Below are 25,094 nucleotides of genomic sequence, written 5' to 3'. Positions count from 1 at the left end.
AAACACTAGCAAAGATTAATATATCTTGTGTTTTCCGATGAGGGAAGGGACAGGAAAATTACTCCTTTTAAGGTTGCCAGGAACATTGCTAAATTGCATGCACAATTAGCCATATGGTGCTGTGCTGCCAACAAGGATCAGTATTATATATCCAGTGGCAGTACTCCATAATACTGCAAATTTTTTGTGTATACATTTTTTAAACACACATGGGATGGAAATTTGGCAGTGTTTCTCAAACATTGTGGCTTTGGGACCAATTGTTACCCTTTTAAGTTCACTGTTCACCCACCAACATCAGTCAAAGAGCCCGGGGGTTTGAAATGACAGTGAGTTCAAGAAACGAGTTTAGCTAGAGACTGAAAAAATATTGCATACTATTTTCAAGTGTTTCAGTACATGGTTTCAGCACATTTTAGTAGCTGAAGCTGAATTTTTTTTTGTTTTCCTCGTGTGCTTAGAACCCTGTGATGCTCGCATTAGCAATGTTCCTACAGTAGGCCTGCATGAAAATGGCCTTGCAAAACATCATGGGGCACTTGGAAAAAGGAGTTCACCTAAACCAGGTGCACAGTGAATTGCCAGGAAGATATTCTCTGGCAAATGCAGCACATTTGCTTCTGCTAACACTTAGGTGGATTTTGCCATTGAATACTAGTAAGAAACAAGCACTGCGTGTTTTAATTTGAATTTACTTTTACAATTACAGCTTTGGTATTAGAAATTGTACAATGAACAAAAAAGTAAAACTTTTTTTCTATTTTTTACTTAATTTGTCTTTAAATTAAAAAAAAATGTTAATTAAATGTTTGTTGATTTTTTTTTTTTTTTTTTTTAATTTTGAAGGTACTAAGCCAATATACTTAATACAATATACAATATATTAATTTCACTGATATGAAACAAGTGTCTTTGCTTCCAGCTGTTTTTTGAAGGCTTGAAGGATTGGTAGCTCAGCTGTCAGTATGATAGTTTGTTTTTTTTTTAAAAGATGATGGGAGTTGCCCTTTAAAAATAGATGCTTCCCTTCGATGTGTAATGCATAGCCGAGTTGCACTTAGCATATACAACAGTCCCATTCTCTTGCAAACCACTACATTTTGATGCCAAACAGTAGCCAACAATCAGTACTGTATTTGTCTAAGGACTTATTTAAAGTGACAATTGGCCAAATGTTAAGGTCTTTTGCAGGTTAAGTACTGTACTTCACTTCAGCAATCAATGACTCATTCTGTTTGAGAAACTTTTCTGCTCCAGATGTGCACATATTTGTTTTTCTTATTCAATACTTTCATATATTTGAGGAAGTACCGTGCAACAACATCAATTTGAGTTTTTGAAGTTCTGTATGCCATTAACTGTGCAGTTTCTACTTGCATGTTATCAATAAGATTAAACAGCCTTTTGGTTTTTGACTTTGATTGTCTCCTGCTGCAAAACATCATTTGTGAAACTGTAAGATTTTCATTTCTCTCCACTGAAGTCTTTGTTGTCTCAAATGATGTTTATAATTGATAACTACAGACTACATTGTTAACTGATATTTAAGGATGATTTTGATTACTTGCTTAACATCCATTTGTCAGAAGTATACTTAAGAATTAGTTTGAAATTGAATTGCCATTTGTTGTACACTGTTTCTATTTTAATGTGTGTATGTTTTAAGTATGTTGTTAATATATTTTTATATAAATACATTCTATTATTTTTATACATTATATTTCCAAAGCACATTATACATTGGAGGATATGTACTAATTTAGGTTTGGTTTTTATCAAAAGTAACTACATTTTACTTTCATGTGAGTAAATTCTTTGGAGAGTACTTTATACTTGAGAATTTTTTAGTACTCTTTCCACCTTTGTAGTGTAGGTTGTTAACATGATTAAAGGAATAGTATTTTTACTTTTCTTTTCATATGTAGGGTAACTCTGGACACATTTGCAGCTTTACTAAAATCAAGTAAGTATTCTGTCATTTAGGTATTTTTAATCTTAAAATTATAGTTTGTGTAATTTTTATGTTCATTTATTGTAGTCTGTGTTGTTTTAATTATTTTAACCCATTTGAAGTTTATGCTATAAGAGTTTGATAAAAATACATTATTTAAAATAAAGACTGTCTTGTTAGGAAAAACTTTTAAAGCAAATTACTAGTAGATGGTTACATTGATTTGTGTTACCAACATTTTGCTTCCAAAATAGAAAGCTCTAACGTGTTTTTTAATGTTTATTTTCATGTATACATTTTTAGCTGTTCACAGTTAGTAATTTAATGGTTTATTTTTCCAGTTTGAGTTTCAGTCGTCATGCTTAACTAGGGTGTGAATTTCTCAAACTGTCTCCAGTTTATTGTTAGGTTTAAAGTAATATTTAAATATTAAGTTATAAAATGATTATAATTTACTTTAATGTTTGAGTAAACTTACACTTAATATTGTTTGCAAAGTTTTAGGTTAATGTACACCTAGAAGGAAATATAATAATGATTAATAATTGCCATTTATATGTAACCTCAGAAGTTAAGAATTGTTTAACTAGCGTGCCCTTTATAATAAAACTCCAGGGGCTAAGTAGCTGTCTTAGCATGTGGTACATGATAGTTCATATGCAGTCTCTGGGTAAAGAGCAATACCTCAGTGTGTATTTCAGAATAAAACCTCAGAGATTACACAACTTAACTTAATATGTGTTACTTTTAAAATAGAGTCTAACTATAAACAGGACACCCCCAATTGTGACTATTGAGACTGTAAACCTCAGAGGCTAAGGTTCCAGCATTTGCCCATAGAAAATAAGTATTTTTCTTTTTCAGCAGTAATACCCTCAGTAGCAGAGTCATAGATCAAAAGTAGTTTATAGTAATTAACAATTTCAAATTTGCTAGTTAATATTATTTCTGTTACTGTACATTATTATTACAGAAATATAGTATTAGTTGAATAATGGCTAAGAAGACCGATACGTGTTCTGGACGATTTCACTTGAATCTTCTAAATTACAATCTTCTAAATAACTCATGGGTTCCACCCTTATTCCGTTTTGCAGCCTGAGGCAAGTTATTGTATTGTTGGAGCATCAACTGAAAGCAAAGACAGTGATATAATTATGCAAACCTTTGTTGCTCAGTAGTTTTCAGATGGAATGAGGCATGATTCTCTTACATGTGCAGTTAACATAACTACTTTGATGTCAGAAAAAATCAGTTCTTGTCACTGTGAAAAAGCCAATGGCTGAACTGAGCATAGATAGATAGAGCGTTGAGTGATCTTTCCAAAAAGAGTTGGTTTCTTCAGATTTTTTTAAGGGACACTCTTTAATACTGCAACTCAGGTTACCATGATGGTTTATCTTAAGCCAGCAACAGTTATCCTATTTAAAAATCTGTTCTGACACACTTTATTGTATAGACAGGGTTATTACTGAACCAATGCCTAGAATAGACATCTGTTCTCATGTCATTTTATGGTTGGTCATTTAATAAAACATGTTCTCTTGTCCTTATTCAATCTACTGTAGTATCCTACATTCATATCTCTAATATGATGCTTTTTAATGCTGTAGATTTCATCTTTAACTAATGCATTTCAATTAGGACTAGATATACGTAGAAAGATGCTACTGGGCTACATAGATTCTTATATGAATAAAAATGACAAAATTAAGAAACACAAATATTTCTGTAGATTTTTCATAATATTTCCATAAATTTTGTGGAGTTGTACCAGAGTAATGTTTTCTGTGCTTTAAACCAAGACTGGATACTGCTGGGTTTTTTTGTTTAACCTTTCTTCTTTATCCAGATCATATTTTCAATATGTCCTATGCATACTTCACAGTCTTTCAGTTCTCATACAATACTAGAAAATACCTATGCTAACCTGCTAAACACACTGCTTGCAGTACCATTTTTCAGATATGATGAGTTAATTTGTAAGTCACAATCCATGGAAGAAACTAATTTCTTAACACTGGCCGTAGCTGAGACTCGTATTAATTATACTTGACAATGTTTTATGCTCTGCAATTCAACAGCAAAAATGGTAAATGATATTTTCAATACTCTCTTCATGTGGAGAAAAAGTGGGATCTAGGTAAATGACAAAGAAGTCTTTCATTTGTAATGGCCACTAAACATTTTAACAGTATCATTTTTCCTATTAATAATAAAAAATGCGCTTAGAAATATTGAACCCTCCAGTCTTCACCTAGATTTGGCCATTCCCATAGAAGAGAAATGCCAGTTGATGGTGCCCACTCCAAAAAAAAAAAAATGAAACAGTACATAAAATAATGATTGTGACTTTCAGTTGCATCCTATTTCCGTTTGGAGAAATGAGAGAAGATTTGTGTCCAAGGCATGATTTCATGTTTCACACATGACTAACAGCACAGTCATCCTTAGGCGAGTTTCAACTGTTGCCACAGACTTACTTGCTTAAGTAGCCTATGCATAAAGATTGTATTTTTATTAACAATACAGTATAGTATAAAAATAATGTTCAATGCATTATTTGCTTTCCAGTTTTCATATATATACATTTTTTACACAAGTATAAATATAAAACATTTGAGATCTAGCTTATTAAGAAAATAGCATTAATCCTTTTTGGTGTAGTTCATTATTCATAGTATACCTGGGTCATCAAATAAATTTGACATGGGGATCACCTTCTTAAATACCCTTTGGACTAGCAGACAGTTGCACACACATCTCACACACCTTAGGGTAGTTCCATGTCAAATCATTACACTTTTGGACCTCATCGTCACAGATTGTAACAAAGCTTAGCATGCTAAGTTGGAACTGAAATTGCACATGTCTTGGATCAATATTAATCAGATAACAAAGTTTAAACTTATTGGTGGGGTGGGGTTATGAGTTTGACTGGCTATATCTCCCTAAATATGAGTATTCCCATATTATGAGTGATTATAATATTAAAAAATTAATTATGCGAAAAATAAATATTTTAAAATTGGTCAGTGTTTTTTTTATATAGCTGAAGCTAGTTTACAATGTCATGAACATCTCCAGAAAATGTGGTCTTTGTCTTTTGAATTGTTGCTGAGATATCATTACTTATCTGAGGTTTGCATTAAAACCACAATTCCTTACAATACCATTGAATAGAAGTTAGTGATCAGTGAATGGTACAGGGTTATTAGGGTTCATGAAAAATAAGACTAAAGCCAGAACTATCAGTGAAAATGTAGTTTTAATTGAGTTGAAAATAAAAATTCCAGTTAAATGAATAAGTAAGGCAATAATTCTTACGTAACTAAAAAATAAAATTATTGGCACTTCACACTTTTGATTTCTTGAGAGACACTGTCCTACTAAAAAAGACCTTGAATTAAGTAAATCAGAGAGAGATTATGCACTCTTTCATTGTACGTTTTCAGAAAATATAGCTCAAGCCTTTCCTTATAAACCTGAAAAACTAACGCAAAAACTAAACTGAAACTAGGTTGGCTCTTAGACCACTTGAGTGAGGAAAGAAATTAAACTTGAATGGAATCAATAATAAATTGCGTACAAGCTGTACTGTTAGAATGGCAAGGTAAGAATGTAAGAACATAAACAATGGCTACACTCTCAATTTTTACTCCAGCAGAGCCTTTGATGCAACAGTTGTGTCTTTGCATGAAATTGTGTAAATCTGTCCTGTTGATGTCACAGGTTTTGACTACTAAAAGCACATCCTGGTGATCTGAGACAAGTGTATCAGGACAGTATAGGACTGAGTATGATGGAGATGGTCCAAGTTAAAAAGTTGTCTCAACTCTACAGTGCTGGGGAAAGTTTTTTCAACACATCCTAGCCACCAGGTTTTATCATGCATAGCCACAATACAGCCTTCAATGTTTGCAATGTTTACCGGTTTCCTGGATGTGCACACCCTGTCAGTTCTGTTTTTGGTGTGTGCTAAGAATGGACTGACATCCACTTTGACAGCAGACAACGGATGAAAGCTATGAAGTTTCAGATACATGTAATTGTTTTTGCTGATTGTGAATCTCCTCCTCAAGAATTCAGCTTCAAATTGGTACATGTCTGTTGTGGCAAATTAGCAATGGATGTGCCTGATACTAGAATCGAAAATTCAGATAGCTGGCTTGGAGTTGGAATCTGCCCATCAATGGGTCCTTATAGACTGCATCATGCAGCAAGGCAATTAACTGTCCCTCCAAATCCCATCACATGGGCCTTTTGTTGTGTGATGTTGCAAAGAAGTACCATTCTTCAGGCATACCAAAATCCACCTCATCGATGGCACAAGTTAATGATTTTTTTCAAGTTCTTATACTGAGCAGTGCAACCATCCAAAAAGTAGATTATCTTCTTTGGAAACCCATAGGTCTTATCAAGGAATTGAATAAGCAGCTTCTGAAAAAGGTGAACAGCAACAATGTCATGTATTGCAGTCTGAGATGGCAACAAAACTGACTTTCTCCAGTTTCTCTTCTCCTTGATTGTAGCAGACAAAAGGATGTATTGTTCCCTGACAATTGTTTCAGTGAAATGACTGAGCAAAATCCTGAACTACAAAACTGTAATTCTCTGCAAAATCTGCCACAACTAAGAATGTTCCTGGTTGAATAGGTTCATGAGTTTAATGGAAAAATGAAGTCAAGACACAAAAGTTTTGGGTGACTATCCAGGAATAACTCTAGGAATTCATCAGTTGACTGGCTCGCTGTCTCAAGCATAGACTAATCAGTTGATGTCCATTACTTACTTTATACACCACATTGTCAATCATGCGGTTTTCAATGTAGTCCTCTAATTTGCTAAGGAGATTAGTAGTTCCTGGATACTATGAGCAACTCTGGAGGAAACATCTGATGCTTGGAGGGTTGCATTGTATTGCTCCAAAGCAGTCACGATAGTGCATTATCTCTCTATTTGAAATAATTTCAAAATGTGCTCCATCCAACATGTTTAATGTCTGATGACATTAATGAAGATTCTGTACAATTTCAGTGTAGCATAATTGGAACCTTAATTTATGCGATTAATTACACCTCTGCTTGCACTACTATTTCATGTCAATATGGCTGCTATGAAAAAGGCCCATTAGCGATATGACACCATGTGATGCCACCTATAAGTAATGGTAGCTCAGCAACAACACAAAAACCAAACACAAAATTTTCTGGAGGTATTCATGGCATTATAAGCTAGTTTTAGTAAATGAAAATATAATTATTAATATTATAATCACTCATAACATGGTAATTGTTCATTTTGGGCATAGCATAGTATTTGTGAAAATATAGAGCTGGAAAAGAGCTTTAAAATGATATGAGAACCTTTTCTGTGCAATTTATATTTAGGGCATCAAAGCCCAAAGTTATAATTCCATCCTCAATAAGTTCAAACTTTGTTAGCTTAAATCTCCCTTAATATTCATCCAAGACACGTGTAATTTTAGTTCCATGGGTTACTCCTATGGCCAAATCAGCATGCCAAGTTTTGTTAATATCTGTGATGATGATGTCCAAAAGTGTGATGAATTTGACATGGAATTTACCCCTTAATGGATGGATGGATGGATGGGCACACTGACATACTCCTTCATTCACTCCTGGACATTCTAATTCAGTCACCAACTTATTTACAAATCTGTCAGTCTGCACAAGGAAAAAGCGCCTAATGCTCATGTTGCACTGAATTTATTCTGATATCCTCATTCCAAACAAGCAAGCTCCATCCTTTAAATTCATATTTTATGCTTATGAAAATCCATAGTGCTTGTTTATTGGAGAAGAATCCTGCCCTTAAGCAGTTATATGACTTGGCTATAAATGAGATGTAAAAACAATAATACACATCTGTAGAGGTTTGCTTTAGGATGTTTTCACACTGTAGATTTCACAATATAGGTAAAATAATTTCAGCAAAATAACTTACATTTTGTAACTATCAAAAAGCTGACTAATATGAATGAGAAACAGTGCATTTAAGGACCAGAGGTTTTTAATTAGATATTTTATTTTCCTAATCCGGTGAGATCCAATGTAAGATTGTTTAATATTTAGTTTGCTTATCTTGTGAAGCAATCATAAGTACACTTCATGTATTTTTGACATATAGGAGTGAACACCTTTTTTTTTATCAGTTTTTTTTTAACTGCAGCAATGAAGAAAATTTACTTTTTGCTAGTCCAACAGATGTAGGACTTCAATGTGTTAAAGTAAAGTTTCAAATTACTCCAGAGCATGTATGCAAAACTTTGTTTTTGCTTGATGACAGTAAATATTCAACATTCAGTATTTCATTGTGTAAAATGATAACCTACAATAAATAATTATATTCTTCACCTGGAGTTTGCTGCAATATGATGGGTATTCATTCTATATAAAATGTTTGAAGTAGTACTCATGGTTAATTTTGTCTTTAAATTGACTAAAAACTTTATTATTTGTGGCTATGGAGACTAGTAAATATGGTTATTTTTCATTACTTGTTTTTCTCTCTACATCTCATTAATGAATGGAGGTACAGTAATAATTAATGTTAAAACAAGCCAAGTGGAGCACCATTTGTAATAGTCTTGAGACTTCTTTGTGTTGGCTATGAATGACCTAGCCAACCTTTTTAATCTCTAGCAAAAAATATTTTATTAAGTACTGTATTCACTGCTTTAATTATATTTAATATTATTTTTAAACTACATTTCTCAGTGTTCTTTGTCACACGGAGGTGTTTACAATCATTTCAAGTTTTTTGTTCCATTAGTATTCTCATTGATAGTAATCGATGGCTGGATCATAAGTGGCAGTGTGATTCATTATTTTATCAGCTATTATCTTATTTTTATTGATATATTTGCATAGAAGCACATTGGCTATATCAAGAGCTGAAAAGGATTATTCATACGTCTCTTTTTTAAATTTTAACATGCTAATCCTTTAATTATTTGGACAATAACTATGTAAAGACTACTATTCCTTTGAGTAGAAGGTAAAACTAGCTGTAAGCTATGTGAGAAACTTATGTACAGGCACGTTGCCATTAAACTCAAAAATTTAGAGAGTTATGTGAAGTTGAGTTTCCTGCTGTTCAATAAGTATACCTTAGGAAACGGCTTTTATTTGAATTCATTTTGTTTATTTGTGCCTCATTTGGATATGCCAAGTTGTCTGTTAAAGGTTTGAAAAATGTTCATTCAAGTGACCTACATATTTTCCACCACATTTGTTCTATTACAGAATCGAATGCCAGAAGAGCAGTTGACAGGGGCTACATACCCATGCTATTAGCTATTTATCAGGACTGGCATCGCCACGACATTCGACACAGACACATGCTTATTCGAAAAGGGATTCTAGGTTGCATCAAAAACATCACAAACGTCAAATTGGGCAGAAAAGCATTTCTTGATGCAGATGGCATGCGATTACTTTATAGCACATCTCAAGTAAGTTGTTTTGATCTAGACTTCTTGATGGAAAATATGCGTATTTACTTCCTTGTTTGTTTTTATTCTGTTTACACACAATGATCAAATTTAAATGTTTTGCTTGACTCATTACATTTAAGTCTTTGGGAATGTATGCCATTATGCTAAATTCCAATGGTGCTTTAAATCTTAGTTTTTTTTTTCTTTATTTAATTTTATAGTTTAGTGTGGCTTTCTTGGTCTTATATAGTTTTTACTTACTTTTATTTTTGAATTGATGAGCATGAAAGGTAAATATATATCAGGAAGTGGTGTTGAACGTTTATATATTTTTTTAACAATTCTTGTAAACTTCACATAATTATGCATTTTTTTTTACTGGTAATCAGTTTATGATTTTAATATTTATTAATAAAACCTCTGAAGCTATGCAAAACGTACAAGTTCTTTTATGAATAAAATGTGCATTTACATTTTTAAAAGCATTTTTTCTTAAATTATATTACACAAAAGAAGCCTTGTTGAATTCTAGCTTTACTTATTACTATATATTAAAGAACAGAATAAGTCAACTTAATAGTTACTTTTCATTCAACACTTAAAAAAGCCAGTTAGTGAAGAGAAAAGTAAAGCTTGAATAATGTAAAGCAGCAAATATGAATACATAATCGCATCAACTTTAAAAGAACAATGTAAGCACCACCTTTTATATTTGTCATTGGGAGAAACAGTCAAAAATACAAAAAGCACAAAAAAGTAAACGTCTCTTGCCATTTTCCTGTTATCTGTACCTCATTTACTTTCTACTGTACAAGTCAGTGGAGTTCTTACACGAAGTCTTAAAACATTTAGCAGAAAAAAAGTTTAGATTTATGTAAACAAAGTATTTACATTTTTGTCCTGCATAGCAAGCAAAATAGTGAAAAAGCTTATCCAACATTTTAAAAGGTTAGTATTTTGATAATATTTATCTGCTTTTTAGTATGCACTTGTACATTGAGCACTTGTTGTATAGTTCAAACTAGGATAACGTTGTCTGCATAAACTATGCTAGTACTTCTGCCTTTATTTCAAATTTATGCATGCTGTCTTTATTTCAGATTCATGCCTTGTATATTCATAAATATAAGAACTTTTAATACTGTTATGCACTGCATTTGGTCATTGAAAAAATTGATATAATAAAGTGACCATGAAGAGTAGGACACCAGTTGGTTTTGTAAAGCTTTACTTAATTTCCTTAATTTTTTTTCTCCAATTTGCGGTCTATAAAAATTAATTTTGACCAGTGAATTTGTCAAAAGGGAAGCTGATTGAAAGATTGGTAACTTCTGTGTGGAAGATGCACAACCACACTGATGAAAAATTAGGCCTGTACTGATATACTGTACTGTCATAATTTCTTGTACTGACAATTTCTTATACTGTATGTCCAAGATCAGCCTTTTTATTTCCAATTCCAGTTCTTTGTATTGTTTGTCCAAATTCTTTTTTTTTTTTGGATAGTGTATACATTAACAAAATTATACAATTTCAACATTTAAAAAATTAACTTGTGTATATTTGCATAGTTTCACATTGATGATATTTCTAATTATAGTATATTTGAATAGTTTTACAGTGATATTTCTAATTATAAGAGTTGAAAGTTACAAAAGGATAAAGTCCACATAGTTCTGTCTTTAAAAGCAACAGGTAGTACTAAAATATCTCTTGAATTCTTATAGTATTTGTATCAAAAAGGCAACAGTAATAATAAATTTAGTCGGTCCCTTTTTACAGGTGCATCTCAATAAATTAGAATATTATCGGAAAGTTAATTTATTTCAGTAATTCAATTCAAAAAGTGAAACTCCTATATTATAGATTCATTACACACAAATTGATATATTTCAAGCATTTATTTCTTTTCATTTTGCTGATTATGGCTTATAACTAATGAAAACCCAAAATTCAGTGTATCAGAAAATTATAATATTGTGAAACAGTTCAATATTGTACAGTAGACTTATGATGTCACTAGCTAATTAACCCAAAATGCCTGCAAAAGTGTCCTAAGCCTTTAAATGGTCTCTCAGTCTGGTTCAGTAGGCCCCAGAAGGTCATTGCTAAAGAAGATGGCTGTTCACAGAGTGCTGTATCAAAGCATATTAATGAAAAGTGTAGTGGAAGGAAAAACTGTGCCAGAAAAAGGTGCACAATCAACAGGGATAACCACAGCCTTGAGAGGCTTGTGAAGTTCAAGTTCAAAGTTTATTGTCATGTGCACAGTAAAGAAACAGGTTTCCCTTTACAATGAAATTCTTTCTTTGCTGTCCACACCAAATGACATAACCAACGTATAAAGATAAACATAAATAATAAGCAGATAGATAATAAGTAACACAGGCAGCATAAAGTATAAAAACAGAAGTATAAAGTGTAATTGTGCAGGTAAGTGTGTGATGAACAAATCAAATACAGTTGTGTGAGGTAAATAGAATGAGGTAAACCATGGTTATAAACTCCAGTCAGTTATTTAGGAGTCTAATGGCCTTGGGAAAGAAAGAGTTCTTTAGCCTGGAAGTCCTGCATTTCATACTTCTATACCTCCTGCCACGTAGTTTATTTTGTCATTACAGTAGAACATCATAAACTTCATCTTAAAATCGTTTAATTTACTAATTTCTCAAATCCCATTGTAACTAAAGTAGCACATTAAATGCTTTGTTTTGTATTTGATCTTCTATGTGTGTGAATCACTATGTTCTTCCGTGCTTTGTCTTCCTCTGACAGGACACAGAATCCATTACATTTGTAATATTACACCTCTCTGAGTAATTAAAATACTAAGATGTATACTTGATATAATTTTCATGGTGATACAAGTTAAAGCATGGTATTAAACATGGGAACACGGTGGCGCAGTGATTGTGCACAACCTTCGATTAAATAATTTATTGCAGCAGTACTGTCTCTTTCAAACGTACTAACCCCCAATTCCTGTCCTTCCTTTTCTTTCTCCAAGTAACCAATCACCACACAATCAGCTCTGTAATAGATGTTAAGCCATCTGTAAGCTTATAACGCTGATTCTTCAAAACTTTTAAGGAACATTGAAATATCTTCGTAGTACATGTTTAATTATTCTATCCTTCACGCTAGTGCCAGCAAAAATACAGTGCGAGGCAGAAACAATCCGTAAACGGGGCGCCAAATCCTTGCTAGTGTAGTGACACCGTGTCCTTTAATTATTAACAATATAGATTATTTATATAAAGTTAAAGTTTTATCTGTATAATATAATAAACATATTTTGTTGCATTTAATCTTAAAAATGATATCATCATCATATGTAAATACACTTTAAAGTGGCTCAGGTTGTGCAATATTATAACTGTAGTGCAAGTTTACAGTGAGGTGATTGTACAAATAAGTACAAACCGTTCTACATGGAGCACTTGATGGAGTGATTGATTGCGTTCAGAGCTCTTGGGATGAAACTCTTTCTGAAACGCAAGGTCCGTAAAGGAAAGGTTTTGAAGCGTTTGCCGTGTGAGAAGCAGTTCAAATAGGAAGCATAGCTGAGGCAGTGCATTCTTGATGCTGTATACTGATAATTCTTTTTCCGATCAGCTGCTCCGAGTGGTGCAGTGAGAGTAATATGGAAAAAGATGATCCACTGTGGCAAACCCTAACGGGAGCAGCTGTAAGAAGAAAAAGAAGGTGCACTGAGAGTAACAACGCTAAAGCAGCTATGGTATTTGGAATAGTTTGACCATTCTGTGGACCATTATATTGTTACAGGTTAATTACATTCAGATGCATTAAACTAATATGCAGTTAATTTCAATGTATTTATAAAGCCGCATCAGTAATGTGGATCTGAAAAAGAAAGATAAACCACACAGGAACAGTAGCACTGCTTTGACGCTGGGTGCCGCCAGTCTGCAAAACCGAGCATCTTGCGTGCGACAGGGTATGAGCTACCGTAGAAATGTGTGTGGCTTTACGGCAAGTTTAGGTTTTATACATCGCGATTTGAACGTGGAAACGTTCTTACGCAACATTTCTGTGCATACGCACCATTTATACCTGAGGCCCCTGGTGATCTTCTCAGCAGTCTTTACCACTCTCTGCGGGCGTATGCGGTCCATAGCAGTAGTGTTGCCATACCACATAGTGATGCAGCTGGTCAAGATGCTCTCAACAATGCAGCTGTAAAAGTTGCCCAGGATCTTAGTCAACATACCAAACTTCCTCAACCTCCTCAGAAAGTACAGCTGCTGTTAAGCCTTCTTGACCAGCTGTGTGGTGTTATGTGTCCAAGTGAGGTCCTCACTGATATGGACGCCCAGGTATTTAATACTGCTCACTCTCTCCACTTCAAGCCCTTGGGTGAACAGTGGCCGGTGAGGTCTCCTCTCCTTCCTCATGTCCACTATCATCTCCTTCGTCTTGTCTGTGTTGAGTGGGAGGTTGTTGTCCTCACACCATGACGCAAGACTGTCCACCTCCCTCCTGTAGGACGCCTCATCCCCACCAGTAATGCGTCCAATCACTGCGTTGTCATTTGCGACTAGAATGATGTTATCTTTGTGGGAGGTGACGCAGTCCTGGGTGAACATTGTGTAGAGGATGGGTCTGAGGACGCATCCTTGTGGGCTGCCTGTGTTTGTGATAATGGTGGCTGAAATCCTATTACTAATCCTCACAGACTGGGGCCTGCCAGTCAGAAAGTCTAGGAACCAGTCACAGAAGGTGGGGTGCAGGCCAATTGCAGAAAGTTTATGGGGGATAACCATGTTGAAGGCAGAGCTGTAGTCAACAAAGAGCATCCTGATGTAGGAGTCTTTGTTCTCCAGATGGGAGGGGGAATAAATAATGTAGTGTGGCCGCGATGGCATCTGAGGTGGACTTGTTGGGCTGGTAGGCATACTGCAGGGGATCAAAAGTGTCCGGTATGCTGTTCTGAATGTGGGCCAGCACCACTCTCTCAAAACACTTCATGATGATTGGAGTGAGTTATACCGGCCTGTAATCATTCAGGCAGGTTGTTGGGCTTTTTTTTAGCAAGGGGGACGATGATCGTAGTCTTAAAACAGAATGGAACGATACGCTGACTGAGGGAAAGGTTGAAGATGGAGCACAGAACATCAGCCAGCTCGTTGGCACATGCTTTGAGAACCCGCCCATGGATGTTGACTGGTCCAGCTGCACTTACTGGGGTTCATCTTCCTTAGTGCTTTGTGTTCCTGACCTGAACAGACTGTTGGGGGAGGGGAGGGGGTTGTGGGGTCCAGGTGTGTGTGTGTGCCTCCACTCTGTGCTGTTGCTGGATGTCTCAAACCGGGTGTAGAAAGTGTTGAGATCATCCGGAAGACTGTCTGTGGAGCTGATTGTGCTGGTGGTGGTCCTGTAGTCTGTGATGTGCTGTAGGCCCTGCCACATACATCCAGAGTCAGTAGTAGAATAGAAGCCTTCCAGCTTCTCTCTGTACTGCCTCTCTCCGTCTCAGTGTCTGATCTAAATGCAAGAGAGCAGCACATAGCATATGCAGCATGTGGCGTACCTGACTGTTTATCCAGGGCTTCTGGTTGGGGAACTTCCTGACTGGTATTGTGGGCACGATGTTGTCAATACAGGTGCTAATGTACCCATTCTCGTACTCTGCATAGTCCTGTATGCTGATAGGAGAGTCCTCTAGAGGGGCTGCAACCCTAAACACATCCCAGTCTGTCTGAGCAAAACAGTCCGGCAGGATGCTCTCCGTCTCTGGGGTCCAAAGTTTAACTTGCTTAATGATAGGGCTTGTTTGTTTCAGCCTTTGTCTGTAGGCTAGGTACAAGAACAGTGAGATGTGGTCTTAGTGTCCGAAGTGGGGGCGGGGTGCAGCCCTGCATACACCATGTGTGTTGCTGTAAACATGATCCAGTGTGGTGTTCTCACGGGTGGGAATGTTCATGTGTTGGTGGTATTTAGGAAGTGCAGTCCGTAAATTGCACTGATTAAAGTCGCCAGCATGCAATAAAAACAGCATCGGGATGAGCTGTCTGTAAGGCACTGATGATATCATGGAGTTCGCTGCAGCTGCTGTGAAGTTAGCTCCAGGGGAAATGTAAACAGCAGCCAAAAACACAGCAGTGAATTCCCTCTGTAGATAATAGGGTCGCCATTTCAGCAGTAAAAACTCCCCATCTTGTGAGCAGCGCTTATAAACAGTCGGTACATCTCCACACCACGAGTTGTTAATAAATACACACACTGTACCACACAAACCCCCACCCGTCCCCACCCCCTTTTAGCCTTACCAGAGGCTGCGGTGCGATCTCCTCTGTGCACGAAGTGCATCTGTAGCTGAACGGTCCATTCTGGGACTTTGTCCAAAAGCCAGGTCTCGGTGAAAATTAGAGTGCAGCACTCTCTTATTTACTGCTGCGCTGTAATCCTGGCTGCTCTTAGCTCATCCAGTTTGTTTTCCAGAGAACGCACGTTAGCCAGCAAGAAGCTGGGTAGCGGTGATCGGCTAGCGTGGGCTTTCAGCCTAGCGTGGAGCCCTCCCCTCTTGCCTCGCTTGTGTCGCCATCTCCGGAGCAGTCTCCTGGGTCAGCTTGGTCACTCAAGCTCGGTGCTATGGGGTCTTTCTGGGTGTGGTTGTGGTGTTGGCTGCGGGAGTGAACAATGAACTATAGCTCAGATGGTATAAAACCGGTAAATTCCTGGGAACTGTGTGAGTTAGCAATGTCCAGCAATGCCTGTCTGCTGTATGATAGTAGTGCAAGGCATTTGTGCGCTGTAGAGAAGGGGAAAAACAAAAACACAAAACAAAAAATGGCATAGAGTGGCGTGAGCAAATACGTCTGCCACGGAGGGCAACATGTTGAAGTACACAGCCCATTCAAGAATTTGGGGGAGATTCACATGGACTGTGAATGGAGTCAGTGCTTCAAGAGCCACCACACACAGACAAATCCGGGACATGGGCTACAACTGTCGCATTGCTTGTGTTAAGCCACTACTAAACCAAAGACAACATCAGAAGTGCCTTACCTGGGATGAGGAGAAAACGGACTGGACTGTTGCTCAGTGGTCCTCTTTTCAGATGAAATGGAAATCAAGGTGATGGAAATGAAGGTCCCAGAGTCTGGAGGAAGAGTGGAGAGGCACAGAATCCAAGTTGCTTGACATCCTGTGTGAAGTTTCCATAGTGATCATTTGGGGAGCCATGTCATCTGCTGGCGTTGGTCCACTTTGTTTTATCAAGTCCAAAGTCAGCACAGCCATCTACCAGAAAATGTTAGAGCTTCCCTTTGCTGACAAGCTTTATGGAGATGCTGATTTCATTTTCCAGCAGGACTTGGCACCTGCACACACTGCCAAAAGTACAAATACCTGGTTTAATGACCATGGTATCACTGTGCTTGTTTGGCCAGCAAACTCACCTGGCATATGGGGTTTGTCAGGAGGAAGATGAGAGACGCCAGACCCAACAATGTAGATGAGCTGAAGGCCGCTATCAAAGCATCCTGGGCTTCCATAACACCTCAGTAGTGCCACAGGCTGATCGCCTCCATGCCATGCCACATTGATGCAATGATTCATGCAAAGGAGCCCCGACCAAGTATTGAGTGCGTACATGGACATACGTTTCAGTAGGCCAACATTTCTGTATTAAAAATATTCTTTTTTTATTGGTCTTGTGTAATACTCTAATTTTCTGATACAGTACTGAATTTTGGGTTTTATTACCTGTAAGCCATAATCAGCAAAATGAAAAGAAATAAACACTTGAAATATATCACTCTGTGTGTAATGAATCTATATAATATATGTTTCATGTTTTGAATTAAATTACTGAAATAAATTAACTTTTCGATAATATTGTAGTTTATTGAGATGAACCTGTAAATGCTGCATTTTCCTCTACTTAGCAATTCAACATGCTCATCAAATCAATGGTTGAGTCTAGCAACAATTAAATAGATTTAAAAATCAAATGGGCAGAGAAAGAAAAAAGGGTAAAAAAGAAAACTATTTACTACAAAGTAACTTTTCTTCTAATGGTGCCTGTGTTTTGATGAGTACACCATTGTGGCACAGCATGATTCATTTTTTATTTAAATATGGTTTATATATCCACAGTGGTCACTGTTCAAGTGTAATTAGAGCTGATTTCTTGACTCATTTTGCAGATAATGTTCAGAAATGACTATGTTTAATTTAAATATAGTCTCCCACTTAATTGAATTTTAAATCTTTCAGTGAAAATAATCTACTTTTCATTTCACGTTGTGAGTTTTTATAGAGCCAATACCATCTGTATTATTATGGATTTATTTATTACTCACTAGAATTAAAAAACGCAACAATGAAAGGTAAAGGGTTAAGTGGGTCTCCCAGACAACTTTATTATTCAATTATTTATCATTCCACTCCATATTTACGAAAATTTATCTTTGAAAAAACACTTTTCTGAAAATAATTCAATTATAACTTTACTGCATATACCTACATTTTGAAATACTACGGGTGCTGTGACCCACACATAAGGGATTCTCTAGAAGTGTGTGTTCATACTTGTTCGGAATAGGGTGGACTGAGGGCCTGTTCAATCCAGCGTTTTGCTTCCCTGATCCTCACCAAGTCAAGCGGATGGAGACTAAAGTAATATTCCTTATATTTAAACAATAATTAATTGGTTAACATATATCCAAAATATATGTTGATTAAAAAGGACGTACATTACACATAAGTAAGCAAATACAAACCTAAACAAAGATATTTGTCTCGTGGTTGTTACGATTTAATCTTCAACGTTGCTTTCCAGAAGTATTTAGCTGCAGTCCTCTTTCTTAAGCTTAACGGATGTTGATGTAGTAATAATGTACAAGCAAAATTAGTTTGCTTTCAAAAAAGTTCTTTATGGTATTTTGAAGTATGATTTGATGAACCTTTCTTAAGATTCTTCCATGATCCAATCACATGTTTATATAACAAGTAAGAAGCTAAAGTCTACTCGGTCCCTCAGGATGACAGCACAACAGTGGGCGGAGAGTTACAATTGTTCCAGTTGCGCTGACCCACCCAATGAGCGCGCGACCACTAAACACACTGTTTACTAATTTTTTTTTTTTTTTAATTCAGTGTGGTTTTTAATATTTCAACATTTTTAATGAAAAAGCAGCTTAAACATAACTACAGTAATCCCTCCTCGATCGCGGGGGTTGCATTCCAGAACCCTCCGCGATAGGTGAAAATCCGTGAAGTAGAAACCATATGTTTTGTATGGTTATTTTTATATGTTTTAAGCTCTTAGAAACTCTCCCACACTGTTTATAAATATTCTCCGCACAGTTATACAGTAAACCCTCGTTTATAGTGGTTGATCTGCTCCAGACAGATAAATGGATTTCCAAGAAGTAGGATTCTTTATTTAGAAATCTAATATTTTCGCAGTTAGAGCATTGAAAACCTGTTTACCACCTTCTAAATACGTTTTTTTAACATTATTAGAGCCATCTAGACATGAAATAACACCCTTTAGTCTAAAGTTTAAACTGTGCTCCGTGACAAGACAGAGATGACAGTTCTTTCTTACAGTTAAGAGAATGCAAACATATCTTCCTCTTCAAGGTGCGTGTCAGGAGCGGAGAATGTCGGAGAGGGAGAGAGAGTAAAATAAACAATCAAAAATCAATAGGGCTGTTGCACTTTTAAGTATGCAAGCACCGCGATAAAGCGGCGCAATGAAGGGATCAATGTGAAGGTAGCCTTTCAGCATTTTTTTACAGGCGCATCCATATCTTCTAAGAAAACAGCCACTTGTGCAAACAGCTCCTCTGCTTACACCCCCTCCGTCAGGAGCAGATAATGGGGCCAATCATATGCCTCCCTGATGGTATTGCATGATGGATAAGTATCTGCCTGTATTTCTCAGAGAGAGTGAGAGGGACAGAGAAAAGTAAACAATAAAAAAATCAATACGGGCTGTTAGAGCTTTTAAGTGTGCGAAATAGCATGCGGGAAGCATATCGTATATCATTGAGGAGTTTTATTTAATATATAATACATGCTCTGATTGGGTAGCTTCTCAGCCATGCGCCAATAGGGTCCCTTGTATGAAATCAACTGGGCAAAAAACTGAGGAAGCATGTAACATAAACTGAAAGACCCATTGTCTGCAGAAATCCGCGAACCAGCGAAAAATCTGTGATATATATTTAGATATGCTTACATTTAAAATCCAGCGATGGAGTGAATCCTGAAAGTCGAGCCTTGATATAGCGAGGGATGTGTATGTATATATATGTATATATATATGTATGTGTATATGTGTATATATATATATATATATATCTATACTAATAAAAGGCAAAGCCCTCACTCACTCACTCACTCACTCACTCATCACTAATTCTCCAACTTCCCGTGTAGGTAGAAGGCTGAAATTTGGCAGGCTCATTCCTTACAGCTTACTTACAAAAGTTGGGCAGGTTTCATTTCGAAATTCTCGCCTAATGGTCATAACTGGAAGGTATTTTCTCCATTAACTGTAATGGAGTTGAGCTGGAAGGGCGGAGTTTAGTGTGACATCATCACGCCTCCCACGTAATCACGTGAACTGATTGTCAACGCAGTGCGTAGAAAACCAGGAAGACCTGCAAAAAGCGCTTAAGAAAACATGCATTATATAATTGAGAAGCAGCGAAAAACAATAAGAAGCGAAGCGAGTGACATATACTACCATATTCATGAGTGTTGCTGCCTCGAAAGAAAGCAAGGTGTAAACCTAAACTTTAAACTAAGTTCATAGACAGGCTACCGCTGGCGTTTCACATGCCCACAGGTAATGCGGGATACAAGTTTAATGAGAGGACGCGGGATATAAGCGAGAGTTTTGATCACTTTATAACTAAGTTAAAATTGTAGGTGAAGGGGTGTGCTTATGCAAATTCCGAGACTGTGTTTGTGGGGATTGACAGTTAAAGGCGGTGGGGAGTCACGTCATCATCTCCCCTCCCATTCATCTAATTTCGGTCTGAGCTGAGCTCCGCAGCTAATGCCGTCTTCCGAAGCAACTTTGTCAGACTGCCACCAAATACTCACAGAAAAATCCACAAGTTAATACACACGCTGTCTCTATAGAGTTTCTCCACACTGAATCCTCCAGGCACTACTTACAAAAGGTCACATTGACAATCGTGTTACGTTATTTTAAAATCTTTCCTTTTCTTAGCACAAGCACAGCTGAGAAGCTTGATGCATGTGCTCCATAACGCGTTAAAAATAATGCATTTAATCACACTTTGCATTACAAGCAAAGGGAGCTTTTGTCAATGCATGATTTCCTGGTACTGTACACGATTACATTGATCAGCGCATCCCGATTCATTTTATCCTCGCACCACCTTAGTTTGAGAAGAAGTCTGAAAAATATGAGGTTAACACAGAAAAACATCACCAATTCAAGCTTTATGAATAATCGATTCGCCATCAATAATTGTTTTGGTAAAGCCATCCTCCTTCCATTTTATAATTTTTCCGCCAATAGCCATGATTAAATGAACGGTAAATAAAGTAAGAGCAAAGCGAGGGTGACTTATTTAGGCAGGCATATATATGACAGCAACACTCATGACAATGTCAATCATGTTACGTTATTATTAAAATGTTTCCTTTTCTTTTTCATTACTTCTTTAACACACTACTTCTCCACTGCGAGGCGCGGGGATTTTGCTATATATATAATATATGAATGACCTCCAAAGAGCGCTGAGACTTTTGATATCATGAACGTGTCTGCAAAAACTGTGGTCTCCTGCCCAGCAAAGTCGAGCAGCCAGCAGCGCGCATAGCTGTGCCGGCCTTTGAGGCGCTGACTGCGCTTCTGCTTTAAGTCAAAGTGAGCACTTTTAATTTTTTCATCCTCCCCTGCGCTATAGCCCAGACAAGTGCAAACCACGGGACCCCTTTTCTACACCACGGCAAAATAATATTAAGGCGACTCACACTTTCTTTTGCACGTATCACGATTATGAGGTCCTCACCTCGGATTATGAAAACACATATATGTATGTATATATATATATATATATATATATATATATATATATATGTATATATGTATATATATATATATATATATATATATATATATATATATATATATATATATATAGTGGAACCTCAGTTTGCGAGCATAATTCGTTCCGGAAACATGCTTGCAATCCAAAGCACTCGAAAGCGTATTTCCCCATAAGAAATAATGGAAACTCAGATGATTCATTCCACAACCCAAAACTATTCATATATAAATGATTAATACAAAATATAAAGTAAAATACATAATACAAATTAACCTGCACTTTACCTTTAAAAAGAATCATGGCTGGGGTGAGTTTCTAAACTCATGTGGGATTCCACCCAACGGGACAACACGATAGAGGGTCCCAAAGCAATCGCAGTCTCCCAGCTGTAGCAGTTAGCCGTATAAGCATCCAAAAGATTGCAGACATGCTATAAGCGCCTGTCGTCAATGGGTCATACAAGGAACATTATAAAGATTCGCTACAATAAATAACAGCTGTTGCTGTTTCAAGCTGAATAAAGCTGGTGTTAAAGTACTGAGACTCAGCTTCGTGTTTTGGGGAGCAAGATGGGGACTCGCACTTCACAGCGCACACACACACAGTCACAATGCTGTAGTAAACAGTATACGCTTGCACGGGTGTTGACTATATGAGTAAAACACACAGACTCAGACGGAGAATAGGAGATGATTACCAGAGAGAGAGAGAGAGAGAGAAACTTGCTGGGCGAGCGAGATAAGGAGAGAGAGAGAGAGAGAGCTGAAGCAAGCAAGCGGAGATAAGAGAGCGAGAGAGAGCAGACGCGCTGGGCGAGCAAGCGAGCGAGATAAGGAGAGCGAGAGAGACGCGACGCAGCGCTGGCTGGCGGCGAGATAAGGAGAGAGAGAGAGAGCAGCTGGCGGCGAGATAAGAGAGAGAGAGAGAGAACCACCATCAGCTCAGTTGTGATCACATGATGCTCAGCAGACAAAGTGTATTCATACTACTCGTATTGCAAGACATCGCTCATTTACCAAGTCAAAATTTATTAAAAATTTTTGCTCGTCTTGCAAAACACTCGTAAACCAAGTTACTCGTAAACCGAGGTTCCACTGTATATGTGTGTATATACACTGCTCACAAAAATTAAAGGAACACTTTTTTTATTGGGCCTGGCATGAAATCAATTAAACCTGTCTGATAATTTTCTGGTTGGTTAAGCAGCTGAGGTCATTGTTAATCACTTTCAGCTGTATTGGTGTTCATGGACTTAACGACAGGTGCACTAAAGTGGCAACAATTAGAAAACCCTCAAAACAGGACTGTTTCAAGTTTCTCCCTCTTGATCTTTTTTGGCTGGTTTTCCACTTGTGCTAGTTTTGGCTTGAGTAATTATCTCTACTGGCAGTATGAGGCGATTCCTTAACCCTACAGAAGTTGCACAGGTTGTCCAACTTCTCCAGGATGGCACATCCACACGTGCTGCAGCAAGAAGGTTTAATGTGTCTCCCAGCACAATCTCCAGAACATGGAGGAGATTTCAGGAGACTGGCTGTTATTCTCGGAGAGCTGGACAGGGCCGTAGAAGGTCCTCAACCCATCAGCAGGACCGATACCTGCTCCTTTGTGCAAGGCGGAACAGGCTGAGCACTGCTCGTGCCCTACAGAATGACCTCCAGAGGGCCACTGGTGTGAATGTCTCTACCCAAACAATCAGGAACAGACTTCATGAAGATGGCCTGAGGGCCCGCGTCCTGTAGTGGGCCCTGTGCTCACTGCCCAGCACCGTGGAGCTCGACTGGCATTTGCTCAAGAACACCAGAATTGGCAAGTCCGCCACTGGCCTGTACTTTTACAGGCGAGCAGGTTCACCCTGAGCAGCTGTGATAGGCGTGAAAGAGTCTGGAGAAGACAAGGAGAACGATATGCTGCCTGCAACGTCATTCAACATGACAGGTTTGGTGGTGGGTCAGTGATGGTCTGGGGAGGCATATCCATGGAGGGACGCACAGACATCTACTGCGTAGGAAATGGTGCTCTGACTGCCATAAGGTATCGAGATGAAATCCTTGAACCCATTGTCAGACCCTACGCTGGTGCAGTAGGTCCTGGTTTCCTCCTAATGCCGACAATGCCCGCCTCATGTGGCAAGAGTATGCAGGCAGTACCTGGAGGATGAAGGAATTGAAACAATTGAATGGCCTTCACGATCCCCTGACTTAAACCCAATAGAACATCTGTGGGACATTATGTTTCGGTCCATTAGGCGCCGCCAGGTTGCTCCTCAGACTGTACAACAGCTCAGGGATGCCCTCATACAGATCTGGGAGGAAATGCCACAAGACACCATCCGTCGTCTCATTAGGAGCATGCCCCGACGTTGTCAAGCATGCATACAAGCTCGTGGGGGCCACACAAGATACTGAAAAGCATTTTGAGTAGCAGAAATTAAGTTTTTGAAAAATGGACTAGCCTGCCACATCTTCATTTCACTCTGATTTTAGGGTGTCTACACAATTGAGCCCTCTGTAGGCAGAAAACTTTTATTTCCATTAAAAGACTTGGCATCCTTTTGTTCCTAAGACATTGCCCTGTCGTTATTTGTATAGATATCCAACTTCATATTGAGATCTGATGTATCTAATGTGTTTCTTTAAAGTGTTCCTTTAATTTTTGTGAGCAGTACATATATATATACATATATATATATATATATATATATATATATATAGGGAGTGCAGAATTATTAGGCAAGTTGTATTTTTGAGGATTAATTTTAATATGGAACAAACACAGTGCTATCAGTCAATCCAAAATGTTAATAAACCTGAATGTTTCACAGCGGAAATGTGAGTGTGAACATCATCAGGGGAATACATATGTGCGCACAATTATTAGGCAACTATTAGTGTGCAGATTTATTATGCAACTAAAGGAAAAATGAAAATTTTCCCATCTCACTTGTTTATTTTCATCTGTTATAGTGAGAATAATAAACAAACACCTCAAAATTTACAAATAAACATCTCTGACATTTCAAAAAATCAATCAATCAATCAATGACCAATATAGCCACCCTTCTTTCCAATAACAGTCATAAGCCTTTCCATTCATGGAGTCTGTCAGTTTCTTGATCTGTTGACGATCAGCTTTTGTGGAGCAGTGACTACAGCCTCCCAGACACTCTTCAGAGAGGTGTATTGTTTTTCTCCCCTGTAAATCTAGCGTTTAAGAAGTGCCCACAAGTTCTCGATAGGGTTTAGGTCAGATGAGGAAGGGGCCATGTCATTATTCCTTCATCTTTAAGGCCTTTACTGGCTGGCCACGCAGTGAGAACTTCGATGCAAGTGATGGAGCATTGGCCTGCATAAAAATCATGGTCTTTTCCTGTATCACTGTTTGAAGAAAGTGTCTCGAAAAACTGGCAGTAGGTTTGGAAGTTGATTTTGAGTTCATCTTCAATGCAAAATGGTCCAACTAGCTCATCTTTAAAAATACCAGCTCATACCAGTACCCCACCTCCACGTTGGAGTGGAGCTCTGTGCCATTACTGATCCACAGGTCCATCCATCTGGTCCATCAAGAGTCACTCTCATCTCATCGGTCCATAAAACCTTTGAAAAAATCTGTCTTCAGA

At 37.5% G+C, this 25,094-nt stretch overlaps 1 protein-coding gene across 5 annotated transcripts in view; it reads left to right on the top strand.

Annotated features, from left to right (window-relative positions):
* agtpbp1 (ATP/GTP binding carboxypeptidase 1) overlaps nt 1-25,094 on the top strand; it is a 287,469-nt gene that overhangs the window by 142,640 nt on the left and 119,735 nt on the right. For all 5 annotated transcript variants that reach the window (XR_005633318.1, XR_005633317.1, XM_039750596.1 and 2 more), the window contains exons 9-10: nt 1,926-1,963; nt 9,220-9,428. Coding sequence is in view for 3 of the 5 variants with exons in the window: in XM_039750596.1 (XP_039606530.1) it covers nt 1,926-1,963; nt 9,220-9,428 (247 nt within the window). In the remaining 2 variants the exon portion in view is untranslated. The remainder of the gene's footprint in view (nt 1-1,925; nt 1,964-9,219; nt 9,429-25,094) is intronic.

Source organism: Polypterus senegalus, chromosome 4 (genome assembly GCF_016835505.1).
Source record: "Polypterus senegalus isolate Bchr_013 chromosome 4, ASM1683550v1, whole genome shotgun sequence".
NCBI classification, from domain to species: domain Eukaryota; kingdom Metazoa; phylum Chordata; class Cladistia; order Polypteriformes; family Polypteridae; genus Polypterus; species Polypterus senegalus.
This window is presented reverse-complemented; position numbering and strand designations above follow the sequence as displayed.